At 44.9% G+C, this 25,056-nt stretch overlaps 1 protein-coding gene across 4 annotated transcripts in view; it reads left to right on the plus strand.

Annotated features, from left to right (window-relative positions):
* SPEG (striated muscle enriched protein kinase) overlaps positions 1-25,056 on the plus strand; it is a 1,484,310-nt gene that overhangs the window by 474,944 nt on the left and 984,310 nt on the right. For all 4 annotated transcript variants that reach the window (XM_078679189.1, XM_078679190.1, XM_078679187.1 and 1 more), the window contains exon 4: positions 17,154-18,832. In XM_078679189.1, the coding sequence (XP_078535315.1) occupies positions 17,154-18,832 (1,679 nt within the window). The remainder of the gene's footprint in view (positions 1-17,153; positions 18,833-25,056) is intronic.

Here is a 25,056-nt window from a genome sequence, read left to right on the forward strand (position 1 = left end):
AAGTCCCACACTTTCTTAATGTTGCTTATGTTAAAGTGGAACTAGTAAATCTGATAACTCAAAGGTGCAACCTTTGCCCTACTGTTGCTCAAGCTGAGAGAATAGTCTCTCAGGGGATCCCTTTAAAATCATAAGCACTGAATAGTCCAGTAGTGCAGAGACCCCAGAGCGGCTCTTTCAAAGCCACATTAAATCTGCCTTATTTCAGACAGGTCAGGAGGCAATTGTGACACAAATGTTATATGTTGCATCCTTAAAATGGGCTACATTGTCTATTATATTGAACTCATCTAAATTGTAGAAGAAAAAAGGTTTAAACTTTTAAAAGTTGCTTCGAAGACTGATGAATGACCTTTTAAAAATGTCCTTCACAAACTCCTTTTACTTCTTTTTGAAGTAAGAGTAAGGGGAATATATGGCAATATAGCTGGACAGGCTGCAGTATTGGAAATAATGAGAATAGGAGACTGCGCCTTTAAGGACATTTTAACCTCCCATTGTCCCATCATGCTAGGCAGGTGACAGTTTCCTCAGTTCTTTTTTCTGGCTCCTGCTGACAGGATGCTGGAGCTAAGCTCTGCCTTTTGAAGTTTTTCCGCACTCATTTCTTTTCATCTGTTGCTTTATAAAGTTATTCACTCAGTGTCCGTTAGGATGCAGAGTAGTTGTAGATATTTTTCGTACAAGAAATATATCAGATTTTTTGCAAAATGCCATCACTTTTTGTGAACTGGCTAGAAAGTGGCAGAAACATTGCAAAAACAGACCTCCACAGGATCTGTATCCTATGTTTGCCTGAGTCTCATGACCCCAAGCCAGGGCAAGCCATTTTCCAGGTGTATTTTGAGGGAGAGAGAGAAGAATGGTCTCCATGGCCATGAAGCACCGCAGAAGGCAAGATTTCCTGGCTGGGAAGACTTCTGAAGGGCAAGGTGAGACTATTCCCTCTACCAGTGCCCTTATGTCACACTCTGAGTACTCCAACGTAGGAAAATCCAAAAGGAGAAGTTCTGGCGAGAAAAGGCGCCTGTTTAACGTTGAGGACATTGACATTAAGAGGAAGTACACCACTTACTTGCTTACCGTCAGGAACTGGTTCGACATCAATAACACATATCGTCTAGGGGGATAGCACCATTGAGAGGTACATCCACATACAGACACCACACGATTTCAAGAACTTCGACATCGAGACAAAGTTTGACGTTGAGACATCATTCAACTTCTCTGACCAAGACTGTGGAGTGGATTTAACGGATGAAAGGGTGCAGCCTACTATCAGAGTCCGAGTCCGACTAAGAGTACTCCTGAGCCGAGCCCGAGCCTACTCTCTGTCCAGGCCGACTTGTCTAGTGACCATTCCGGATTCACCAACACCCCCTCAGGCTCCAACGGAATTCACTCTTCCACATTTGTCTCTGCAACCTCCTCCAAAGCTTCTTCCTCCTCCTCACCCAGCGAAACTGGGATGGTGCAATGAGCTAAAAAACGGTGTTGGATCTAGCCCTGATCTTTTGACTGGGTGAGAGTATTCTGCTTAATTCAGAGACTCTGTCCCTCACCACCCCTTGTTGTAAATATTTTTGTCCACCCTAAGCGTGGAAGGGTATACTCAGACATGAGTCCCTTGCTCATTGCACCATCAGGATTCAAGCAAGCCGGGCCGAAGACGGCTGTAATGCCAGAAACCGGTCCCCGGAAGCTTGTTTCCTTCCCAGTGTAAGAATTGGCTTTTGTAGTTTGGTTTGCCCTGTTCCCATCATGCACTGGGACAGGAACAGACTAATTTGCATACAGCCAGGTTCTGAAACTGGGATGGTGCAATGAGCTAAAAAACGGTGTTGGATCTAGCCCTGATCTTTTGACTGGGTGAGAGTATTCTGCTTAATTCAGAGACTCTGTCCCTCACCACCCCTTGTTGTAAATATTTTTGTCCACCCTAAGCGTGGAAGGGTATACTCAGACATGAGTCCCTTGCTCATTGCACCATCAGGGTTCAAGCAAGCCGGGCCGAAGACGGCTGTAATGCCAGAAACCGGTCCCCGGAAGCTTGTTTCCTTCCCAGTGTAAGAATTGGCTTTTGTAGTTTGGTTTGCCCTGTTCCCATCATGCACTGGGACAGGAACAGACTAATTTGCATACAGCCAGGTTCTGAAACTGGGATGGTGCAATGAGCTAAAAAACGGTGTTGGATCTAGCCCTGATCTTTTGACTGGGTGAGAGTATTCTGCTTAATTCAGAGACTCTGTCCCTCACCACCCCTTGTTGTAAATACCCAAGCCAGGGCAAGCCATTTTCCAGGTGTATTTTGAGGGAGAGAGAGAAGAATGGTCTCCATGGCCATGAAGCACCGCAGAAGGCAAGATTTCCTGGCTGGGAAGACTTCTGAAGGGCAAGGTGAGACTATTCCCTCTACCAGTGCCCTTATGTCACACTCTGAGTACTCCAACGTAGGAAAATCCAAAAGGAGAAGTTCTGGTGAGAAAAGGCGCCTGTTTAACGTTGAGGACATTGACATTAAGAAGAAGTACACCACTTACTTGCTTACCGTCAGGAACTGGTTCGACATCAATAACACATATCGTCTAGGGGGATAGCACCATTGAGAGGTACATCCACATACAGACACCACACGATTTCAAGAACTTCGACATCGAGACAAAGTTTGACGTTGAGACATCATTCAACTTCTCTGACGAAGACTGTGGAGTGGATTTAACGGATGAAAGGGTGCAGCCTACTATCAGAGTCCGACTAAGAGTACTCCTGAGTCGAGCCCGAGCCTACTCTCTGTCCAGGCCGACTTGTCTAGTGACCATTCCGGATTCACCAACACCCCCTCAGGCTCCAACGGAATTCACTCCTCCACATTTGTCTCTGCAACCTCCTCCAAAGCTTCTTCCTCCTCCTCACCCAGCGATCCCAGCGGTAGATCCGCTGCCAATATCGCCAGCAATTCCTTCTTTGACATCCTAGATCTTGCTCCCATCACACCAGACCTCACAGCCATATATCTAAGACAAGGTCCCACTGTCGTCATCATCCAAGGTTTCACAGATGTTCATACATCTTCAGAAATATATTTGCCAACTTTAGCAGATTCTCCTCAAGTGAGGATATCTCCTGTGGATGATATCAGTACCTTCCAAAAGGTATTTATATTGGGTGCTAGAAAATTGCATACTGATTTTCCAACTATTACTACATGCATGTCAGTAATTTCTGAGACACTTCATCAAAGATCTGCAGCTGGAATACTACTACCTTTGGTTCCAGGTCTTTTAGAACCAGCTATGGGTCCTTTTTTGACACTGACTGCTGTAAAGGCTTCATCATCATCATCAAAATATAGACCACCAGATTAGGAGCCATCTTTTCTTCCCTTAGATCCGATTAAAGATTTTGTCGTCAGCTCAGCTGTGTGGAAACTACATGCCATGGCTCCATCCTCTACTATACAAGGAGAGCAAAACATTGGATTCGGTGGGCAGAAAAGTCTGTGGGACATCCGTGGTTTCTATGAAAGCTGCTAGCTGCTCTCTTAGGGCATTATGATAAGTCTCTGTCGGACTCAATTCAACAATTCTTGGAAGTCTTCCCAGAGATAAACATCAGGACCTCCAAGAAATTGTCAATGAAGGCATGATGGTGTCAGGACAGGTCATCAATGCTGCAGCTGATTCCTCCACTCTAGAAGCGCATGGCTACTGTCATGACCTAGTACTTCGGCATTCTTCTTGGCTGAGATACACAGGTTTGAAACCTGAAGCCCACACTGAATTCTGCACCTACTGTTTTCAGGAAACACTTATTTGGCTCTCTTGCAGACATTGAGATGTCTTGAATGAAATTCAAAATTGACCCTCTAAAATCAAAAGAAACACTGCACTCAGGGCCCCATCAGAGATGCTTTATTAGACAAGAAACGTTTGGATTACCCATAATATGGAAGATCTGATCAGCTGGTGTAAACACCTATGGGAAGGACATCACAGGGAAGGACATCACAGCGTAAATGAGCCAGAATAAGAAGAGGAGCTTGGCGAAATACCCACCAGCTGATCTACTGAACTCGAAATCCCAGAATGCATCATTGGGATTTTCGAGTGAATTGTAAGTCCTCTTTGTGGAGTGGTGTGGCTCACTGGTTAGAGGCGGCAGACCCGGAAGCAGAGAACGGCCCGGGATCAGGGTTCAATTCCTGACGCGGCAGGGTCCTGGACCAGGGTCAGCGGACTTGATAATTCTCGCCTCGGTGCCTACTCTAACCAGGGATCACACTCGGCAACTCTGGGCATTAGCTTGCTTCATCTCTACAACGGGCCCCCACATTCGCCGGGGATGCCTGGTTTCACCTTGGAGATACCCAGTAGGGACCATCTCACAGGGATAGCCAGGACGGGTTCCCTAGCGGTCTACAATGCCACGACGCCTCAGGGCAGCAGTGCGCTTTACAAGACACATACATTTACATTTACATTACTTTCGTTGCCGAACTGCCACGTCCAATGAAAATGAACTTACCTGTTTTTAAACGCTAGCAGGACAGAATGTGCAAATAATGACAAGCTGAAGAAGGCAGCACGCCGAAAACGTTTCTTGTCTAATAAAGCATCTCTGATGGGTCCTGAGTGCAGTGTTTGTTTTGTTAGAAACTGGAGCTGTTATATATATATATATATATATATATATATATATATATATATATATATATATATATATATATATATATATATATATATATATATATATATATATATATATATATATATATATATATATATATATATATATATATACACACCCTGTTGAAGGCATTGGTCTTGGTCTTGTCTGCACTCTTCTCTTGGAAGCCCGAAGCTGGGCTTCTTGCTTCCTTCCCACAGTGCGAATGGAGTAACAAAATTGTTGGGCTCATGTGAAGCATCAATGGTTATGTGTGTGTGTGTATATATATATATATATATATATATATATATATATATATATATATATATATTATATCTAGAGACAGAGAGAGAGAGAGAAAACAAAGGTCACAGGGACATTATAGTTAGGAATTAGCATTTAAAAATCTTAAAAATTCACTGAAAAAAGCAAAGGTTACAGAGATGTTATAGTGAGGCTCAGATTTCAGTCGTACAAAACCAGTGAAATTCAGCAGTTATAATTAGCTGAGCTAACTATAACTCGTGGCCCCCAAAATACAATGGTTATTACCTCACATATTACATCACTCATGACATGGTCAGTGACATCACTGATGACATCTCAAATGACATCACTGATTACATCATCCAGTGACTGTGAGTGTTTTAAAAATGTGTATGTGCTAAATATATATAACAAGGTGTATTGGTGAATCAGTGGGTGTATGAGTGTCTGTATGGATGATTCAGTGGGTGCGTAACTGACTGTATAAGGGAGTGAGTAGGTGTCTCAGTGAATGTATGGGTGAGTGAGTGATTGTGTACATGTCTGGATCAGTCTGTTAATAGGTGTCCAAGTGGCTGTATGGGTGTGTGAGTAGGTATGTGAGTGGCTGTATTGGTGAGTGATTGGTTGTCTGAGTACCGGTATGGTTGTCGGGTTGTGTCTGTGTGGGTGGATGAGAGTGTATGACTGCCTGCATGGATGAGTGAATGGGTGAGTCAGTGCCTGTATGGGTTAGTGAGTTTGTGTGTGAGGGGCTGTATGGGTGAGTGTGTGTATGGCTGTGGTTAAGTGGATGTATCAGTGGTATATGGGTGAGTAACTGGGTATGTGAACTGCAGTATAGGTAAGTGATGGGGTTTATCAGTGAATGTATGGGTGAGTGAGTAAATGTGAGAGTGGCTGTATGGGTGTGTGTGCCTGTGTTAGTGACTGTATAGGTGAGTGAGTAAGTGTTAGTATCTGTATGAGTAAATGAGTTGGTGTGTGTATCTGTATGAGCGAGTAAGTGGAGGTGTGATTGACTATGGGTGTGAGTTGCTCCTTGGTGACTGACCCAGTGTGTGAGTGGCTGTATGGGCAAATGAGTGGATGTGTGTGTAGCTCTATGAATCAGTGAGTGGGTGTATAAGTACTGATATGGGTCTGTGAATGGGTTTGTGAATGGTTGTGTGGGAGTGAGTGTATGAAAGGTTCAATGGGGGTGTGAGTGGGTACATCAGTGATTTAGTGTTATGGTGCCATCAGTGATGTCATTTGAGATGTCACTGACATGTTATGAGTGGTGTAATATGTGAGATCATTAGCAGTGCATGCAGGGGTGGGGGTGGGGGGGGGGCGCACGTTATAGTTAGCCCAGCGGGTTTTGTGTGAGTGAAATCTGAGTCTAACTATACCATCCCTTGTAGCCTTTGTTTGTTTCAGTGAATTTCTAAGGTTTTTAAATGTTAATTCCTAAATTTAATGTCCTTGTAACCTTTTTTTCCAGTGAATTTCTAAGTGTTTTTTAAGTAGTAGTTGCGCTTGCAGAGTGGTGGAGAAAAGGGCTGGGCATCCGACCAGCTCTCCGGAATCCCGCTGTGTACGAATTACAGGAGGTACCAGGAGGTCTTCTTCTCCCCCGAGGTCCCTCAGCAGTAAAGTGGACTTCATCCCCCAACCAGTAGTAGGCCAGGAGCCTCGTTTGCAGAGTGGTGGAGAAAGGGGGCAGGCCTCCGAAGACCTCTTAACAATTGCGCTGTGCAGGACTTACTGAAGAGAAAAAGAGGGGTAGTTGGCCCCCAAGGACATCCATTTTACAAGTTCTTGCTTTCTGAAACCGGAGCAGTGTTTGCTATGGCTTGGCGGAACTGGTGCTCCCGCCCAGCCATAGCAAACAGCAATGTCACAGGGATGGGCAACCTGGGACATTGCAGGAGCGACCCCGCTTTGAGACCCTTACGAGTGAGTAGTGCGCTCTACAAAACCTTGATTGAGGGCTGGAGGGGTGCAAGAGCCCCCCCCCATTTATAAAATCATAAGCCCCGGGGAGGTGATGGTCCCCCACATTTAACTTTAACTAAGCCCTGGGGAGGTGGCGATCCCCAGGGTTGCATAGGGGCACTCGACCTTCCCATTATTTTTAACTTAAGCCAGGGGAAGTGGTGGTCGACGGGCAGCAGGGGAGGCCGCACTAAGTTTTGGCCCTGGTGGATCCCTGTGGGGCCCCCCAAGTGGCATAGGTGGTCATGGTGTTTATACCCTGCCCCCTTATCTTTTCTTTTTCAAATTTTTTTCCTGTGACTTAGTTCAACAGAGTCACGGGATGGCTGCCAAAACTTCCTGGTTTGAAGTGTTGGCATAATTGCCTGCCTATGCATAAAAACGTTGTTGTAAGATTTTTTTTCATTGATTACTGCTAATTATTCAGATTCAAACAAGCATGTGACTCTATGAAAGATTCAATACTGGAGAAGAAACAAGTTACGTACCTGAATACTGTGGTTCTCCAGTATTGATATATATCATAGATCCACATGCTACCCTCCCCTTTATTTGCTCACGCCATTGATACTTAACTTGTACATACTGTGTATTTTACCTACTTGTGCTTGGAAATGTGAGGTGTGATGTCACTGGAGAGGAGAAAGTAGGCAGAAGCTTATCTGTGTGGCTCACTGGTTAGAAGCGGCAGACCCTGAAGCAGAGGTCGGCCCGGGACCACGGTTCAATTCCCGACGCGGCAGGGTCTTGGGTCAATGTCTGCGGACTCGATAATTCTCGCTTAGGTGCCTACGCTAACCATGGGTCCCACTCTGCAACTCTGGGCAATAGCTTGCTTAATCTTCACAACGGCCCCAGCAACGCCAGGATGCCTGGCTTCACCTTGGGGTGCCCTCTCACAGGGAAAGCCAGGACGGGTTCCCCAGCGGTATACAGCGCCAGGACGCCACGTAACGAGGTAACAGTGCGCTTTACAAGTATACATACATTACATTACATTACATTACATTACATCTCTGAGTGGCTGAACTTTAGTTCTACTAAACATGATGTGGATTGCTACTCAATCCTAAGGGACATGTAATTTACAGTTAAGGCAGTGAATGGAATTTGCTACTAGTTATAATTTCCGTGGGACTCCCACCTCAACGACGGGGAAGATTCAAGCTTGCGAATCTATGAAAGATATCAATACTGGAGAACCACAATGTATAGGTAAGTAACTTGTTTTTCTCCATTATTGGATCTTTCAAAGTCTGTTCAGATGTTCCACTCTATCTATAGTAGGCATGTTGGGAAGAATTAAGGCATTGTGGAAATGTACTACCAAATCCAAATTTAGAAGGTACTTTGATTTTGTTGCATTTCTTTCTATTTCAAGTTGTATTGAAAGTGCACTGAGATTTGTAGCACTTTACGATGAGACAAATTGATAAGACAGTTTTACAAGAACAGTATAAAAACAAGGATCTGGAACACAAGACATAAACGTACTATTCAAGATGAATCTTGAGGTTTTAGATTCATAGAAACTAAAATATTTGCTGCAACCTTGGAAAAGACTATTTTATTTCCCAAACTGTACATAAGAGGCTGATACAGTGAGTTAATTGCTAATGGATGAGGCTAAACCCAATAAAGAATGCTCAAGTGTTTTTATTTTCCAGCATGGAGTTTTGGTAGTGGTTTAGTTTAGTTTGAGTTTCTCTCAGTTCTAAAGATCACATATCTGTGATAGCTGCAGTCAGTGGCAAAGCAGTGCAGGTGAACTTCAAGACTAGTGTTGCTATCAGTGGAAATCCTTGATGGTAGAGGTAATGTGATCGCCTTTCCACTTGCCTGAGGATTACGGGTCTGTGGCATGATGATACCAACATGGGTTATGAATGCCAATCTGAAAAGCCTTAATTATGTCAAGCCTTAGAGTAGACAGCAAAAAAGCTTCAATTGTGGTGTGAAGTGTAGGGTTGAATAGACCAAATGCAATAAATCTAATGCTTAGTGGATTTGATAGTAATTTTAATAAAATGTGAGAGCCTAGGCAGATATACTTTAAGGATAAAACACTTGGATCTAATATTAGCAAAAACCATTGCCTTTTGTGGCTAGATGGTCTTGCAAGTAATGTTTATTGTGGTTGAGCGCATGGATAACCAAGAGCGTCAGCCACAACTAGATGGTCCTGAGTGAAGAATATAGATCAGCAAGCCACTACTAGGTGGTCCTGAGTGAAGAATATAGATCAGCAAGCCACTACTAGATGGTCCTGAGTGAAGAATATAGGTCAGCTGCTGTCACGGTGGGTTTATTGCATGTTCAGATGGATGTGATGAAGGGTTGCATGTGCCTCCTCATGTACTGGAAGATTCTCGTTTGCACCATTCTCCCCGTTCCTTATTTTTTTTTCGCATGCCACTAGTAGCTCTCCTTTTACCACCTCTTTCTTCTTTTTACTTTGATAGTTTATTCCACCAGATCGTGGATGGACTTTCATTCCTAAATAGTTTTTTTTGTTTTCATTGGAAATTGTTTTCTCTGATGGTACGTGTCATGTATGTTCTGATTTTATATGTTATTTGTGTAGAAAGCCATAGAGACCACTGAATACAAATGACCCAATATTCTTGCCACTCATTCTGTGAGTGTGTCCATCTCAACTAGTCACTGTCTCTAGAGCCATGCATACCACTGATATCTTAAAACACTTCACACATATTTCCTCTTCCACTTTTCTCCAGTATTTAAATACCTATGGTATCACAATGGTGGTATCATGATTCTTCCTACACACTTCCAGAGATGTTTAGAAGATCTCAGGAGCAGACGTTAAACCTCATTGGTAGTTCTCATCTGAACCCTCCTTGACATGTCTTTAGCCTCTACGAGATGCCTTCGCCAGAACTGGACACATTCACTAGGTAGCTCTACGTGAGGCCTGACACATGGTATATACTATGGAAGCTCACATTCCAGTTTACAGCTGGTTCAATCTCTATTTAACCCCAAACATCTAAGAATGTCTGCATTGCTTTGGGAAACTATTTTAAGTAGTTCAGGCCTTTACAAGTTCTTGCAATGCAATGCCACCTTGCTATCACATGGTGGCGGGAACAAGGCTGGCGGGGGAAAGGCTATTATCTTCAAAGATTCTTTTGAGGCATTTACAACTCCCTTAAGTCAATGTGGAAATATTGAGGGTCTGATTTTTATCTTTAAACTCTCCCCCTCCTTTCCTTTTTCGGGCATGTTGATGCATGGACCTCCCGACTGCCCTAACAGCTGTTTCCTTTCTCTGTATGATGGTTTTGCACAATACTCTCTACAATACGCTATTTAGACCATGTTGGGTGACTTGAATGTCCACGCAGGGGACCCCACTTCCACTTTAGCTACCCAGTTTGTTCAAACATTGGCAGGTCGTAATCTAATTCAACCTCTCCTGGCCCCTACTCATTGGGCGGGCCATTTGCTAGATTTGATCTTCACCAATGTTGCCAGCCTGCAGGTTAATGATCCAGAACAGCTGATTTGGACCCATCATTTTAGCATTTCTTTTATGTTTTCTGGTCCTCCTGTACAGACGAGGAGTGCCCCATCTCAGGTGATGGCAGAACCTATCGGAGGAAGCTTTTGGTTGGTCCCTTAAGTCTGTTCCATTGATTTTAGAAGGAGCAATTGGATCCAACATTTTGCAGTTTGAGAGCTGGATTTCTAACGCATTAGAGCCCCTTGCTCCCCTGAAAAGTGTGAGGCAAAAAGACTGAGGCACTCCAAACCCTGGTTTTCCCCGCTCCTTAGAATGGAGAAAAGTCTGTGAAAAAAATTGGAGCGCCAATTAGAGGAAAACGTATGACTCTAGTGCTAAGACTAAGAAACACAAAATGTCTGCCCCCTGGGATAAATGGGATGGCTCACTCGAGTCCAAAATTTATAACCTGCAGAGATGAGCTCACTGAGACAACCAACCACAAAACAACATCAAATCTTGTTTAGAAAGGTACAAAAGATTTTTTATTTGTTATTTATTTTCTCCATTTTGGTTATATCATTTCATAAACACATATTTACACACTGAATAAATACCCCACACAGCCCAACATTCATTCATTCAAGCTAAGCAACTGATATGCAGATTCGACAAACTCACAAGTCTCTTACTTTCAATCATACTCACACATTCATCAAAAATCACAACTCATCATTTTTCAAAGTTCAGATGTAGAACAAAATGTTTGTCCTGAGGCTTCTCCCCACATCAAGGAGGGGGGCCCGATGGAATAGTGACAGGACAGACTCAAAAACGCCTATGCACGTTTCGGTGCAGTGCCAGATCTACGGCCACACCTTCGTCAGGGCAATCACAGTAGGGTAGGGGGGTAGAAGTAAAACAGCATACAGTCTGGAATAAGCAAAAAAACACAATATGAATTTTTTCATATCAGTATTGAAATCATACACAGTTTCAGTGTATACAGATAATAGTTCATAAAGAATTCACAATCATGGAGAGAAGGTCACACATAGTGCGATGAAACAATGAGCTCAAAATACTGCAGAAAAAAACGTAACTGATATCACATTCGTAAGAGTAGAAAATCTACAAAGTAATCCCAAGGACAAGTAAACAACAAAAAACTTCTAGCACATGCATTCATCTTCAATACAGTTAATAATGAGTAAAACCAAAAAGAGAAACAAAGTTGAGAACTCCAAATGGGAGAAGGTGAGACATATCTATACCCTAAAGGTTGACACAGATCCAACCGACAACTTACTCTCAACCCTATATGGTATGGTTATCAAGACACTTTTGGGGTGGACTTGGTCTATACTTACTATTACATAGCGTACAGATCGTGGCTTCAAAGAAAATTATATATGGCAGGCAATGAAGAATGCTGGGGAGCATTCAGGAAGAGGCGTGGATATGTCGTTCTCGTCCCTGCCGGCTTGTTGGGCCAGAGATTCTGCGGATCAAAGCAAGATAGCAAAAACATCCCAGTTTGTACCTTACAGTTATATTTTAAAAGATAGTGCTAACGCAATCAGAAAGAGTCTGAAGGACCACCTCGGTCAACCGGGATAGAGCCCACAGATAGAGTCGAGGGAGTGCCAACAACTGCTGATAGTGGTAAGGCGGGGAAGACGCAATGCAGGCTGGTCCAGAAAATGGTAATCAAGAATCACTGGATCCTGCGTCTAAAACAAACATAAAATAAAGAAAAGAAAAAAAAGAAAAAAAGGACAACATTGGGTACAGATCCTGGCGAGGGTCCGAGTGGTTGCGTCCAAAGGATCAGGTGGGGGTTGGTATAGAAACTAGATAAGACCGAGAACAGGGGCACCATTCCATCTTGATTTAATCTCAACCCATAAGGGGTCTCGGAGTGTGGCTAGGGGCGTGAGTTTCCAAAGACCTGATCGAGTTAGGTAAGGCAGCCGCGGGAGCAGAGTAGTTTCCGATGCGGGAGATAGCCCCAAGACGTGAGTAGTAGCTTCTGTAGGGATAGAAAACAACAGAACAACAAATCTTTAGAGAGAACCCCAAAGCAAGCTTCAAGAAATAATGAATAAAAGCCTCGGTCCCTTTAAGAACGCTATCGCCGTGGTACCCGGAACGAGACCACGGAAGGTAACTACGGAACGGATTAAATATTCCGTGATGGAGAATCGACCTCCCAATGATAGATTCAGTGGGGACACACGTTAAATGGAGCACCACTAGGCCGCTCATGGCTGATGACAGAACATTACCCGCCGTAAGCTACGGTTAAGGAGCATAACACAGGCAGCATTTAATATCAGGCTCGAGGACCCAGCACGCACATTACACCCCCAGTCACATTTTGTTCTACATCTGAACTTTGAAAAATGATGAGTTGTGATTTTTGATGAATGTGTGAGTATGATTGAAAGTAAGAGACTTGTGAGTTTGTCGAATCTGCATGTCAGTTGTTTAGCTTGAATGAATGAATGTTGGGCTGTGTGGGGTATTTATTCAGTGTGTAAATATGTGTTTATGAAATGATATATCCAAAATGGGGAAAATAAATAACAAATAAAAAATCTTTTGTACCTTTCTAAACAAGATTTGATGCTGTTTTGTGGTTGGTTGTCTCAGTGAGCTCCTCTCTGGCGGTTATACATTTTGGACTCGAGTTGAGCCATCCCATTTATCCCAGGGGGCAAACATTTTGTGTTTCTTGTTATTTGCTTCCTCCCCTGCTTGTCTGCCTTTCATTAGCTTATTCAGGGGGCGGCCCTTCTTTTTCATTGGTTCTAGTGCTAAGACCCTCTATAAAATAGCGCTTAGGAGCTTACACAAAAACATGTGCTTGCCATGAAAGAATATTTTGCACAACTTATCAACGCTGCAGCAAATTCGCCAAAGGACGTGTTTGAGATAGTTAATTCCTGTATGTCACCTGATGCAACAAAAATGGCCCTTACCCATCCGCTTAACTTTGCGATATGCTATCGTGTTTTTTGGATTGGAAGATTGAAATGCTTCACTCTTCCTTTCCCTAAGTCTCAGCTATTAACTCAATTGATGTGGAGAATTTGGAAACCATTCCATGTGCTGCGCACTGTGACAAGCCAATCTTTTATGAATTTGCTCCTATTTCCGAAGAATGCTCTTTGAATAAGCTATTAAAATACAAGTCTGGCTCCCAAGAGGATATCTGTTCCCCACACATCTTCTGACTTATGGCACAGCACTTTAATTCTCCGCTTAATGAAATATGGAATGCGTCACTAATGTCAGGAACTTTTTCTGGGTGTTGGAAACAGGCATCTCTTCTGTCATTGCTAAAAACGCCTAATGCCGACACAAGCATGATGAGCAGCTGTAGGCCCATATCTCTTCTCCCAGCTCCTGGCTGCTAAATTTCTGAAGAAATTGGCCGATCAACTACTGTCCACTTTTGTCGATGCCAATTCTATTCTCCAAGATTCACAGTCAGGTTTCCAGATAGGTTTCAGTGCGGACACAGCCCTTTTGGAGGTAACAGAGTTTGTCAGGGAGAATTTGGACAAGAGCTCAGTGATGATGGTGTTTCTCCTGGATTAGTTGGCAGCCTTCAACACTGTTTCTCATGCTATTTTGTTGAGTAGACATTGCAATCTTCACATTCAGTGCAAGGCTGTTTTATGGGTCAGATCTTTCCTGGAAGGCAGAACCTAATGGGTGTATTTACACCCGCATTTTTCAGCTCCCAAACTATTGGTGTGTGGGGGTTCCACAGGGTTCTGCTCTGAGCCCATTATTGTTTGATCTTTACCTTGTCCCCTTGGCAAAGCTCATCGATTCTTAAGGTGTCAAGATAGAGTCTTATGCTGATGTCACCCATTTGCTTTTCTTCTTCCAAGATAGCGCAAAGGCAGCTTTTCACAATTTAAAAAAATGTCTTAGGGGTGTTGCGGCTCGGATAGATGCACATTCTTTAAAATGTAATTCTGACAAAACAAAAGTTTTGTTTTTTAACCAAAATGCCCCCCCCATTGCCTTTTCTCTGGAGGACTGCTAAACTGAACACCTGTCCTAATCCTACCTCGTTGGTTAGAAATGTGGCTGTTATCGTTGATTCCTCTCTCTCCTTTGAGGCATAAATTAAAAAAATATCTTCTGGCTGTTTTCTGAAGATCGGAAAACTGAAGACTCTTCTTGATTTGGTTCCCGAAAAGACAAGGAAAACAGTAGTTCATTCATTGATTACATTCCTCCTGGACTACCTTGGTCTCCCTGCGTATTTGATACACAGATTTCAGTTAATTCCGAATGCAGCGGCTAGATGCTGAGGCATCCTCATATCTCGCCACGTTTGAGACACCAGCATTGGCTCTCGGTGGAACTACATATTTGTTTCAAAGCCTTGTTGATGGCTCTCAGAGCTTTTCATGGCAAGGCCCTATACTATCAGCTGAATAGACTGTCTTCATATACTCCAGAAAGGGCACGTAGATCCAACAATAGTCGCCTCCTGCTGATTCCTGAATTCTTGTAGTGGCGGCAGGTCCTTTACTGTGCGACCGGCAAAACTATGGAATAATCTTTCTTTCAAACTACCGCAGGTTGAAACTTTGCCTTTAAAACGCAATTCAAAATCTGGCTATTTGACTCTTTTTAGTCCTCCCTTACTTCGGCTTGCCCTACGCTGTCTGCTAGAGCGCCAGGATGCTTCTGTTGAAGCAGTCCAGGACGTGCCATTTTATTTGATGCTTTTACATCTGATAACTCAAAGATTCTTCATTTATGTAAGGATTTCCGTTACCCTGCCTACACTGGGTGCTTTGTTTTATAATTTTTTCCAAACATGAACCATGATTTTTCACTTCGATGCACTGACTCTCATCTGTCACTCTCTGACCTTTCTTTGAGGTTTATTTATAACCTCTGAATTGTTTCTGTTTTTCTTTTAGGATATATTTGTGTGTTACCTGCAAAGAGACCAACTTTCTCTTCTGATAACCCACATCATAGTCACTGGTCACTGCCTGCTACCTATATTGAGGCCTGTGCACTGTATAGGTTGGCTCTTGTCTCGTTTCTTGTTCCTCATGCTATCTTATGCAAATGAAAATTGCTTAATTAGCTTGCTGAAATTCTAGAGGACCACGTTCATCTGTTTTTGTACCAGAAACTGCAACTACAACCCCGTTGAGATGTGAGTGTAACAAGAACATAAAACGATGGAATTATGGGAAGTCCACCCAACCTTCCATCATTCAAAGTTCAAATAATTGAGTATTGTTGAGCTAGTTAGTAGAAGTAGCTGTGATTGACAGTGCCACAAAGCAAGAACATACGAGATAGCATGTCTTAAATAAATATGTAAGTTTATTTTATCAATAACTGAGATAACTTAGAAAAAATCTTATTAGATTTGTCTTCCCATCTCTTTTTTACTAGTCCTGTTATACCTCGCCTTTCATCAGAGAGCAGTTAAATGAGACTAGAAGTGGAGCGTGAAGAATCCCTCGCCTCCCACAGTATCATAATATATGCATCTTATTGGACACACATTTTCTAATCTTTCGTGTTCCTGATTCCGGCCGTCACTAAATATTTGAATATAATCCCTGTTCTTTTGCAATGTGTCAGTCTACTGTAGCCATATTTCATTCTGTTATACTTTGCAAAAGCTTTTTGGCCAATATTTCAGCTCTTCCCTTTTACATCCACCAGTTTTTCCCCTTCCTGGTTCAGTTTTCCAACTCCATCTTTGCACATCCTCCTATTGCAAATGCATCTTACTTATTTGGAGATCTACGCTACTTTTCTTTCATTGATTCATCAGCTCTTTCTGGTCCCTTTCTTACATTTGATTTTATAAATACAATTCCCTGTGCTTCTTCTCCTGGGTTTCTTTGTCTTTTTTTAAAATTCATCTCCACCAGCCACTTGTTTACAATCAAAAGTGGATGCACTCACTGGGAGTTCATGTCAGGCATTCTAGTGGTGTCCCCAAGGGGTCTTCATGCTAGTGTTTAAACTCCCACCCTAACTGGGAGCTGAGAACAGACTATAGATCACTGTTGTCCCCTGAACTCTATTGTTCAAGATGTCTTCACCAGATGGAAACTGATCTCAGCCCAAATATTATCCACTCTGCCGTGCCATCGGAGTGGGATACATTGCCCAGTGTATACACTTCAGGCTCTCTGTGTCTGAAAAGCACAGGTCATTTATCATTTGACCTTGAACTTTTAACACAACTGTATTCTTGCCAATATACGAGGACTATCATTGGTCTATGATGTCTGCATGGAAATAATGTGGTCTCAGCAGAGGGCAAGAAGGTGTTTGTTTTAGGTGTTTCATTTATTTGAGTGCTCCCTTTGCAGAAAAGCCCAACAGGTGTATTCTAGAATAGTCATGCAATTTGACAAAATTTCCCCACAATACCAGGTCTCTATTGCACTTTGACATGTAGTTGGACCTCGCAATCTTGTCCACAGTGTAGCTCCCACTTCCTTTGACCACTTACGCATAAACAAAGGCCACTAGATTGATCATTATTAAGCTATATATAATTAGTATATCTCTATATTATATTCCTGATATAAAAAGTAGATTAATTGTTCACGAATAAATACACCAGAATCATTTGCTGCATTATCAGAAGCAAAAAGTAAATCTGTCTTTCCATTTGTCTGTCTGTTTTACATAGTGGACTCTTTGAGCCCTTTTTAGAATATCTTGAATTAGATGTAACATTTTTGTCTTCTGGTTACAGCAGTATCCCCGAAGGGGGATTTAGAAGTGACCACAGCAATGGAAGTATGACCAGCATCTCCTTCAGAAGTGCCACCGACTCCCCAAAACCTGACATGCAGCAGTCCCTCTCCAAACCACAACTTCTTCCACCCCCTTCTCCTAGAATTGGCCATCGTTCCTCTTCAAGCGCTGGAGCTTCCAACCAGTACACCCATCGAGGCCCTGCACCACCCTCTGTCACTCCATTAACACCTCGCAAGAAGGTAGTGATGCCCTCAGAGTATGTAGACACGGTACCTGAGGAGTTTGAAGATAAAGTCAAGAAGCCCAAGTCCTCTGGTTATTCCCAAGCTAGTACACAGGAGTCCCGTCCCCAGACACCACAAAGTGAAGCGTCCAGTCGGGTGTCTGTTCTTAGACCTTCCCCTAAATTAATCCGTTCTGGCTCCAAGATTTTTGATAAACTGAAGTACTTAGAGGAAAGAAGAAAGAGCCTGGACCAGACTGATAGCCCATTGCCAGTTCATACCTGGCTTCCCCTTAGGAAAGCACGCTCCTTTGACCAGCCTGAAATGGACATCCACCAATGTGCTTTGGCCTCCTCGCGGGAGGATCTCAGGGACGACTTCAGGGATGGGATAAGGTCTGAAATGGGAGGCATAAACCTGAGGAGAGCTGCTTTCAAACAGAAGACCTCTTCTTTTGATGAGAGAGGAAGGTATGCCTCCCGACTCTACGACATTGAGAACAAATTCTCTGAAGAGCTAACCCGAATCAAAAAAACCGTTTCCAAGCAACAGCTGATGAGGTCCCAAGAATTTGTAAAAAGTGGTATTGTGAGAGCTCCTTCCCCTAATTTATCAAGCAAGCCTCCTGATATTCAGGTCCCTGAAAAGATCAAAGATGATGTATTAAAACCAATGGACATAAACGTGGTTCAGGAAATCCATCCCTTGGAGACAAAGGTCATGCCAGAAAAGCAAAACCCCCCTCAGCAAGAGCCTCCGTCTGTATCTATAGAGGAACCTGCGGCTGGTCTGCAGAAGACAGCAACACATAACAGTGCAATGCGAAAGCCCCTGGTGCGGAGCTGTGCCACTGTTAACCTCGCAGCGGAGCTGAAAAGACCACATATCAATGAAAACGCAGTTGAAGCTCAAGAACCATGCCAGGAAGCAATGGATGAAGGCACTACAGTTAAAGTGCTTTTGCCAGAAACATTGGACATAAAGAAGGCACCAGAATCAAGCCTCCCACCGGAAGTTCCTTCACATCCTCTTGAGAAAAGGGACTATGGTTCAATGTCCCAAGCAACATCCCAAGATCAGGCCTCTTTTACTAAGGTGAGGACTAGTAAGCAAATAAGTGAGATTAAAGCAGTTCCGGAGGTAAGGACTTCCACAGCTCGCCTCGAACCCGCAGCTGCAAAAGCACAATGTCCACCGACTGTGGCTGTTGGACAAGGTGAACTGGACAGAAAAAAAGAACAAGTGAGGTTCTTACCTTGGGCCTCACCAAACATGGATATCACTCCCCTTCCGTCATCACAAAGTCGGAAGGGGCATGATATAAGGACCCGGGAAGCAGAAAAGAAGGTCGGGAAAGTGTCAAAGAAGGAAAGCAGTTCGGCATCAGGAGAGAACAGAACGAGAACTAAAGGGAAAGGTCGAAGGATCCGGCCAACCTCTCCAGAACTAGGTATGATGAATTTGTTGTCTGCTTGCTTTAGAGATCAAATTACTTATTATTTGAAACGTTTTATTCTGGCATATACTGTTTTTCCTTAACACTGGCTTTAGCTTACATTTTCATATCTGTGTATATAAGAATGAATGTATGTATGTGGCATTTACATAGTGCAAACACAGCAGAAAGGATTTTGACCACCGTACAGAGTTAGAGGCCAAGACACAGTTAACCAGTAAAGGGGTTAACTTGTTTGTGGATAATTACTGCTTCTCTTCCAGGGGATCCTCATCAATAGTCATAAGCATTAGAATATTCCCGCCCATGCGCGGGACCCCGGTAACAATATATTATATGTGCCCCACATATATATAGACATATATATATAAATATATATATATATAAAAATAAGCAATTGCAGCCAAATAAAACAACAGAGCTGTAATATGCTGTGAAGAATTTCCACCATACAGTGTATTTTGCATTAGAAACATGAGAAACAACACCAATGCTTGTTTAGAAACTGTTTTAATGCTTAAAAAACTGTAGAAATTCTCATAACACACTGTAAACATATACAGCTCCCAGGCTGCATTGCAAATCCCCAGTCTAAAAAGACTGAAAAGCTAACCTGTAGCTGAATGCACTAAAACTGACGCTGTGCCTTTAAGGCACCTCTGCCCCTAGCTTCCCATCATGCCTCAGGGGTTACAGTTAGGTCAGTTGTTCTTTCCGGCTCCTTCAGGAAGGACCCTGGATACTCAGCTCCACATTTTTTCTGCCTTTTTCAGTCAGAAAATCTTCAAAAGAACAATTTTTTGATTTACTTTGACTTTTCACATCAGAGTCAAGTAAATAACTGCTTAGCAGTCAATTTTTTGTGAGGTTTTCCTGTCAGGATGCCCTCATTATTTGATGATTGCCCTTCTTGTGGCCACAAGAAGGCAAAAACGGACTCTCATGAGGTCTGTATTTTATGCTTGCCAGAGGATCATGATCCTAAAGACTGTTCCCATTGTAAAAATCTGTCTGACAGAACTCTTAAAGACAGAGAGAGGAACAGGCTCTATGGTCTGGCCCAGAGATCCATGAGAGGAAGATCTACAGAGAGGAAGAGTTCAAAGAGACCCAGAACTCCCTCCAAAGGCAAGTCAGAGCGTCCATCAACCTCAGCACCGGGCTCGGCGCTGAAAAAACGACATCTGATGGACAGTTCGAGAGAAAAAGGAAATCGTCGTCGAAAAGAAGTTCGCCGTCGTCGAAGAAAGCTCCGCCGTCGTCAACTAGGCGACGATCGGCGTCGAGAGAAGCCACGAGATCGCCGTCGACGAGAAGATCGACGTCAAGACATAAGTCAACTCCGCCGCCGTCAACCAGGCGACGGTCGGCGTCGAGAGACATATCACACTCGCCGTCGTCTCGACGTCGACAGGCTTCGAAGAGTGTGACACCTCCGCCGACGTCTCCGCGGACGCGCTCGGCGTCGAGGAGCAAGAGCCCCCTCGGACGATCGTCGTCGAGGAAGGGATCATCGAAGGCACGTCGGCGCTCGACGTCGAGGATGTCCGATCCTCCGCCGTCGCCACATGCCAGGTCGACATCAAGGGCTTCGTCGACGACAGGACATTGTCGATTGCCATCTTCGTCGCCGACAGATCAACTTCGGTCGACGTCGAGAGCTCCGTCGACGGCAGGGCAACGCCGTTCGACGTCGAGACCTTCGTCGACGGCAGGGCAACGCCGTTCGACGTCGAGACCTCCGTCGACGGCAGGGCAACGCCGTTCGACGTCGAGGGAGAAGACTCCGCCGTCGGCGCATCATCGCCGATAGACGTCGAGGGACCACAGGTCAACGTCGAAGCAGTCAACGCCGAAGGTTATCACCCCGTCGACGCCGCAGAGGCGTTCGACGTCGAGGGAAAGGCTTTTGAGACGTCCTCCAACACCGGTGAGACGGAGATCTCCTTCGGTGCCTTCGACAGTCCTAGTGACACAATCTGCTTCATTCCATTCCTCCTCAAGTGCCTCGGGTTCAACGGGGTCATCTTCTAGGAGTAGGAGTCCGGTTCAAAAGAGTCCCCAGCGGGGGTACACTTCACATATAAGACTCTCGCCAAGATGGTATGCTCCTTTGAGTAATTGGAAGGATTCTAAGGCACCAGAGAGACTTCAAAGGTACTTGAGTCCAGTCCACAGCTCCCCTCTTCAGCAAGCAGAAGAGGCAGATGGACAGAGTCCTGCCATTCACCAATCACGCTCACGAGAGAGAGGAGCGGACAGGTGGCATGCCCCTAGGGTCTCCCGATCGCCAAGGAGGGAGCAACCCAAATCTCGAACACCGAGAAAGGAGGTACGGACTGAGAGATCGAGATCTCCAGTACATCAGAGGGTATCACGTTCTCCTCGAAGGGAGGAACGACCTAGGAGATCACCGGTGAGGAAGGAGCATTTTCACCACAGGAGAAGAAGAACTCCATCATCCTCCCCTCCATCTTCACCTGGATCTTCTAAAGGGGATTACTCTCCAACGCTGGCAGACAGCCCTCGCTCAAGAGCTTCCCCTCTTGACGACGTCAACACATATCTGGACGTCTTGCAAAGGGGTGCTCACAAACTGAATATAGAGATGACCACTCCAGAGGTGTCCACTACTGTGATTTTTGAGACCCTTCATCACAAATCATATACACGGCCGTTGCTCCCATTAGTTCCAGGAATAATGGACCCAATCAAAGAGGTTTTCCTCACGCCAGCAACGATCAGGGCAGTACCGGCTCGTATCCAGAAAAAATGTAGGCCGGCCGACTCAGATCCTATCTTTGTTAAAGGTGAGCCTGCGGCGGACTCAGTTATTGTAGCCTCAGCTAGGAAGAATCACACAGTCGCTCCTTCTTCGTCAGTTCCTCCTGACAAAGACAGCAAGACACAAGATTCTTGGGGACGCAAGGTATGCAGCACAGCAGCTTCATCCCTGAAAGTCTCTAGTGCATCAGCCCTTCTGGGAAGGTACGATAGAGCCCTATGGGACTCCATGGAACGATTCAAAGGGAAATTGCCCAAGGAGGACCAGAAGGACTTTGAGGAGACAGTGACGGAGGGCTGTTTGGTGGCAAACCAAATGATTAGTTCATCAGCAGATAACGCCCTTCTAGCTGGACATAACTACTCACATGGGATATGTGCGAGGAGATCCTCTTGGCTGCGTTTAACTGGGCTCAAACCAGATGCACAGCAGCGCATCCTTAATCTGCCTTTTTCCGGATCTTCACTCTTCGGGGAGCATGCCGATCAGGAAATGGCCCGTATGAAGACTGAGTTAGACACAGTAAAGGCAGTAGGTCTGGAGAAACAGAAAGCACCGTTCAAACGACGCTTCAAGACCAACAAAAACCGGGGAGGCCAACAGAGGGTTCAAACCCCTCAATGGTCTCAAAACAAGCCACAAGGAAAGCCACAATACAGAGGAGGAAGGTCGAGCAGAGGTAGAGGCGGACATCATCAGTCCTCTACCACACCTAGAGGAGGCAAGGCCTGAGCAGTGGCTTCCTCTGACACCGTTACCCACTCCAGTGGGAGGAAGTGCTGCACAACATCTGGCAGAGTGGGTCAGCATCACGAAAGATCGGTGGGTGCTGAATATACTGCGCAATGGATATGCGCTACGTTTCAGGAAGAAACCACAACCGGCTCCTCCAAAAAAGTCTCGCTCGTACCAACTAGAGCTCCTCAAAAGGGAAGTGAGCGTCCTCTTAAAGAAAAACGCAATCGAAGAGGTACCCCTATCCCAAAGGGGGAAAGGAGTGTACTCAAGATATTTCCTTGTCCCCAAAAAAGACCAAGAAGGCAAATTCAGACCGATTTTGGATCTTCGACTCCTCAACAAAGTGGTGGTCAAAGAGAAGTTTCGCATGTTGGCACTCCACCAAATATGTCCTCATCTACAAATCGGAGATTGGATGTGTTCGGTGGATTTACAAGACGCGTACTTCCACATTCCTATTACACCAGGTCATTGAAAGTACTTGAGGTTCCTGGTAGGGTCCAAGCATTACCAGTTCAAAGTGCTTCCTTTCTGACTCAAATCCGCACCAAGGGTCTTCACCAAGTGCATGGCAGTGGTAGCGGTGTGTCTACACAAAAAAGGTCTCTTTGTGTACCCATATCTAGACGACTGGCTCCTGAAGAGTCCGTCGCCTCGTCAAGCCACCAAAGACTGTCACCTGTGTCTACAACAGCTACACAGGCTCGGCCTCCATGTGAACTCAGAAAAATCGATCCTGCAGCCCACGCAAACTATCCACTATCTGGGAGCAGTTCTAGACACAAAGTTAGGAAGAGCGTTTCCTTCGCAAGAGAGACTATCTTCCATGGGACAAAAATGCAAAAAGTTACTTCAGGTTCCTCGTCCAAAGGTGCGAGACGTAGCGTCTCTGTTGGGCTCCATGGCGTCCTGCATCTTCCTAATACCGAACGGCAGGTTGAGGATGCGTCCTCTACAAGAGTCTGTGGAGGATCAGTGGGACCAAGCGACTGGAGATTGGGAGGATCGAATCATCCTGTCTCAAGCAGCACTGACCTCAATACAGTGGTGGACTCGCCCTCGGAATGTCCTGCAGGGAGTCCCTTTTCAGCAACCTCTTCCTTCGCTGTCTGTGGTAACGGACGCATCTCTGGAAGGCTGGGGTGCTCACATGGGTCATCTTCAGATTCAGGGTCGCTGGTCGACCAACCTTCAGACATACCACATCAACATGCTGGAGCTTCGAGCAGTTCATCTGGCGCTCAAAGCGTTCTTTCCAGCAATAACAACGGACAAAGTTCTGGTTCAGACGGACAACACTACAACTATGTTCTATCTGAACAAGCAGGGAGGAACTCGATCTCACCCTCTGTCTCTGGAGGCCCAGACAATCTGGCACTGGCTTCTGGCTCGGGGACTGTCGGTGGTGGCAGTACACCATCCAGGCGAGCTAAACACAAAAGCAGACGCACTCAGCAGGCACTTCGAAGATCAGCCAGACTGGGTGCTAAACGACGAAGTGGTCGAAGAACTCTTCCGTTGCTGGGGTCGTCCAGACATAGACTTATTTGCGGACGACGAAAACGCCAAATGCCACGCCTTCGCGTCCAGGTTCCACCGGCCAGGGACGCAAGGGAACGCTCTCCTGCTGGAGTGGACAGGAATGTTCGCTTATGCTTTTCCCCCTCTGGCACTGATTCCGAAGGTGGTGGCCAAGCTCATCAGATCGAGCATGGACATGATCCTAATTGCTCCGGATTGGCCGCGACAATGGTGGTATCCAGATCTGTTACATCTGTCGCTGTGTCCACACAGACGTCTGCCGTGCAGGCCAGACCTGCTGTGCAAGATGGACGGGAGGATCCTGCATCCCAACCTCCCGTCGCTGAACCTGACTGCATGGCTCCTGAGGTCTTGCAATATGGACACTTAAATCTGCCTCCGGAATGTATGAATATTTTAAGAGAGGCAAAGAGACCTTCCACAAGGGCGTCTTATGCGTTCAAGTGGAAAAGATTTTTCATTTGGTGTAAGGACCATGGCTTTGATCCCACCAAAGGGCAAGAAGAGGTAGTCCTGCCATACCTCCTATACTTAGCGACATCAGGGTTGAAATACGCTTCTATTAGGGTTCATTTATCCGCCATAGTAGCGTACAGAAAATCACCTACACAAACATCGTTTTTTCAGGTCCCAGTAGTGAAGGATTTCCTTCAGGGATTAAAGAAGGTCTATCCCCCTGTGAGAAATCCTTCTCCTCCCTGGGAGTTGAACCTGGTTCTCTCCAGACTGATGTCTACACCGTTTGAGCCTATACACAAGGCCTCCTTGCATCATCTCACTTGGAAGGCGGCCTTCTTGGTGGCAATAACCTCTGCGCGCAGGGTTAGCGAGATACAAGCACTCTGCACCAAGGAACCTTACACTGTGTTTCACCACAACAGAGTGGTAATGAGGGCTCACCCATCTTTCCTTCCAAAGGTGGTATCGGATTTTCATATAAATCAAACGATTACCCTTCCTTCGTTCTTTCCTAACCCATCGACCCCAGCTGAGAGGTCGTTGCACTCGTTAGATCTTAAACGGGTGCTAAAGTTTTACCTAGAAAGAACGAAGGACACCAGAAAGACAGACCAACTCTTTGTCAATTATGGTGCAATGAGGACCGGTTTTGCAGCAGCCAAAAGATCCATCTCCAGATGGATTGTCTCTTGTA

This window comes from Lissotriton helveticus, chromosome 3_1 (genome assembly GCF_964261635.1).
Source record: "Lissotriton helveticus chromosome 3_1, aLisHel1.1, whole genome shotgun sequence".
Classification (NCBI taxonomy): Eukaryota; Metazoa; Chordata; class Amphibia; order Caudata; family Salamandridae; genus Lissotriton; species Lissotriton helveticus.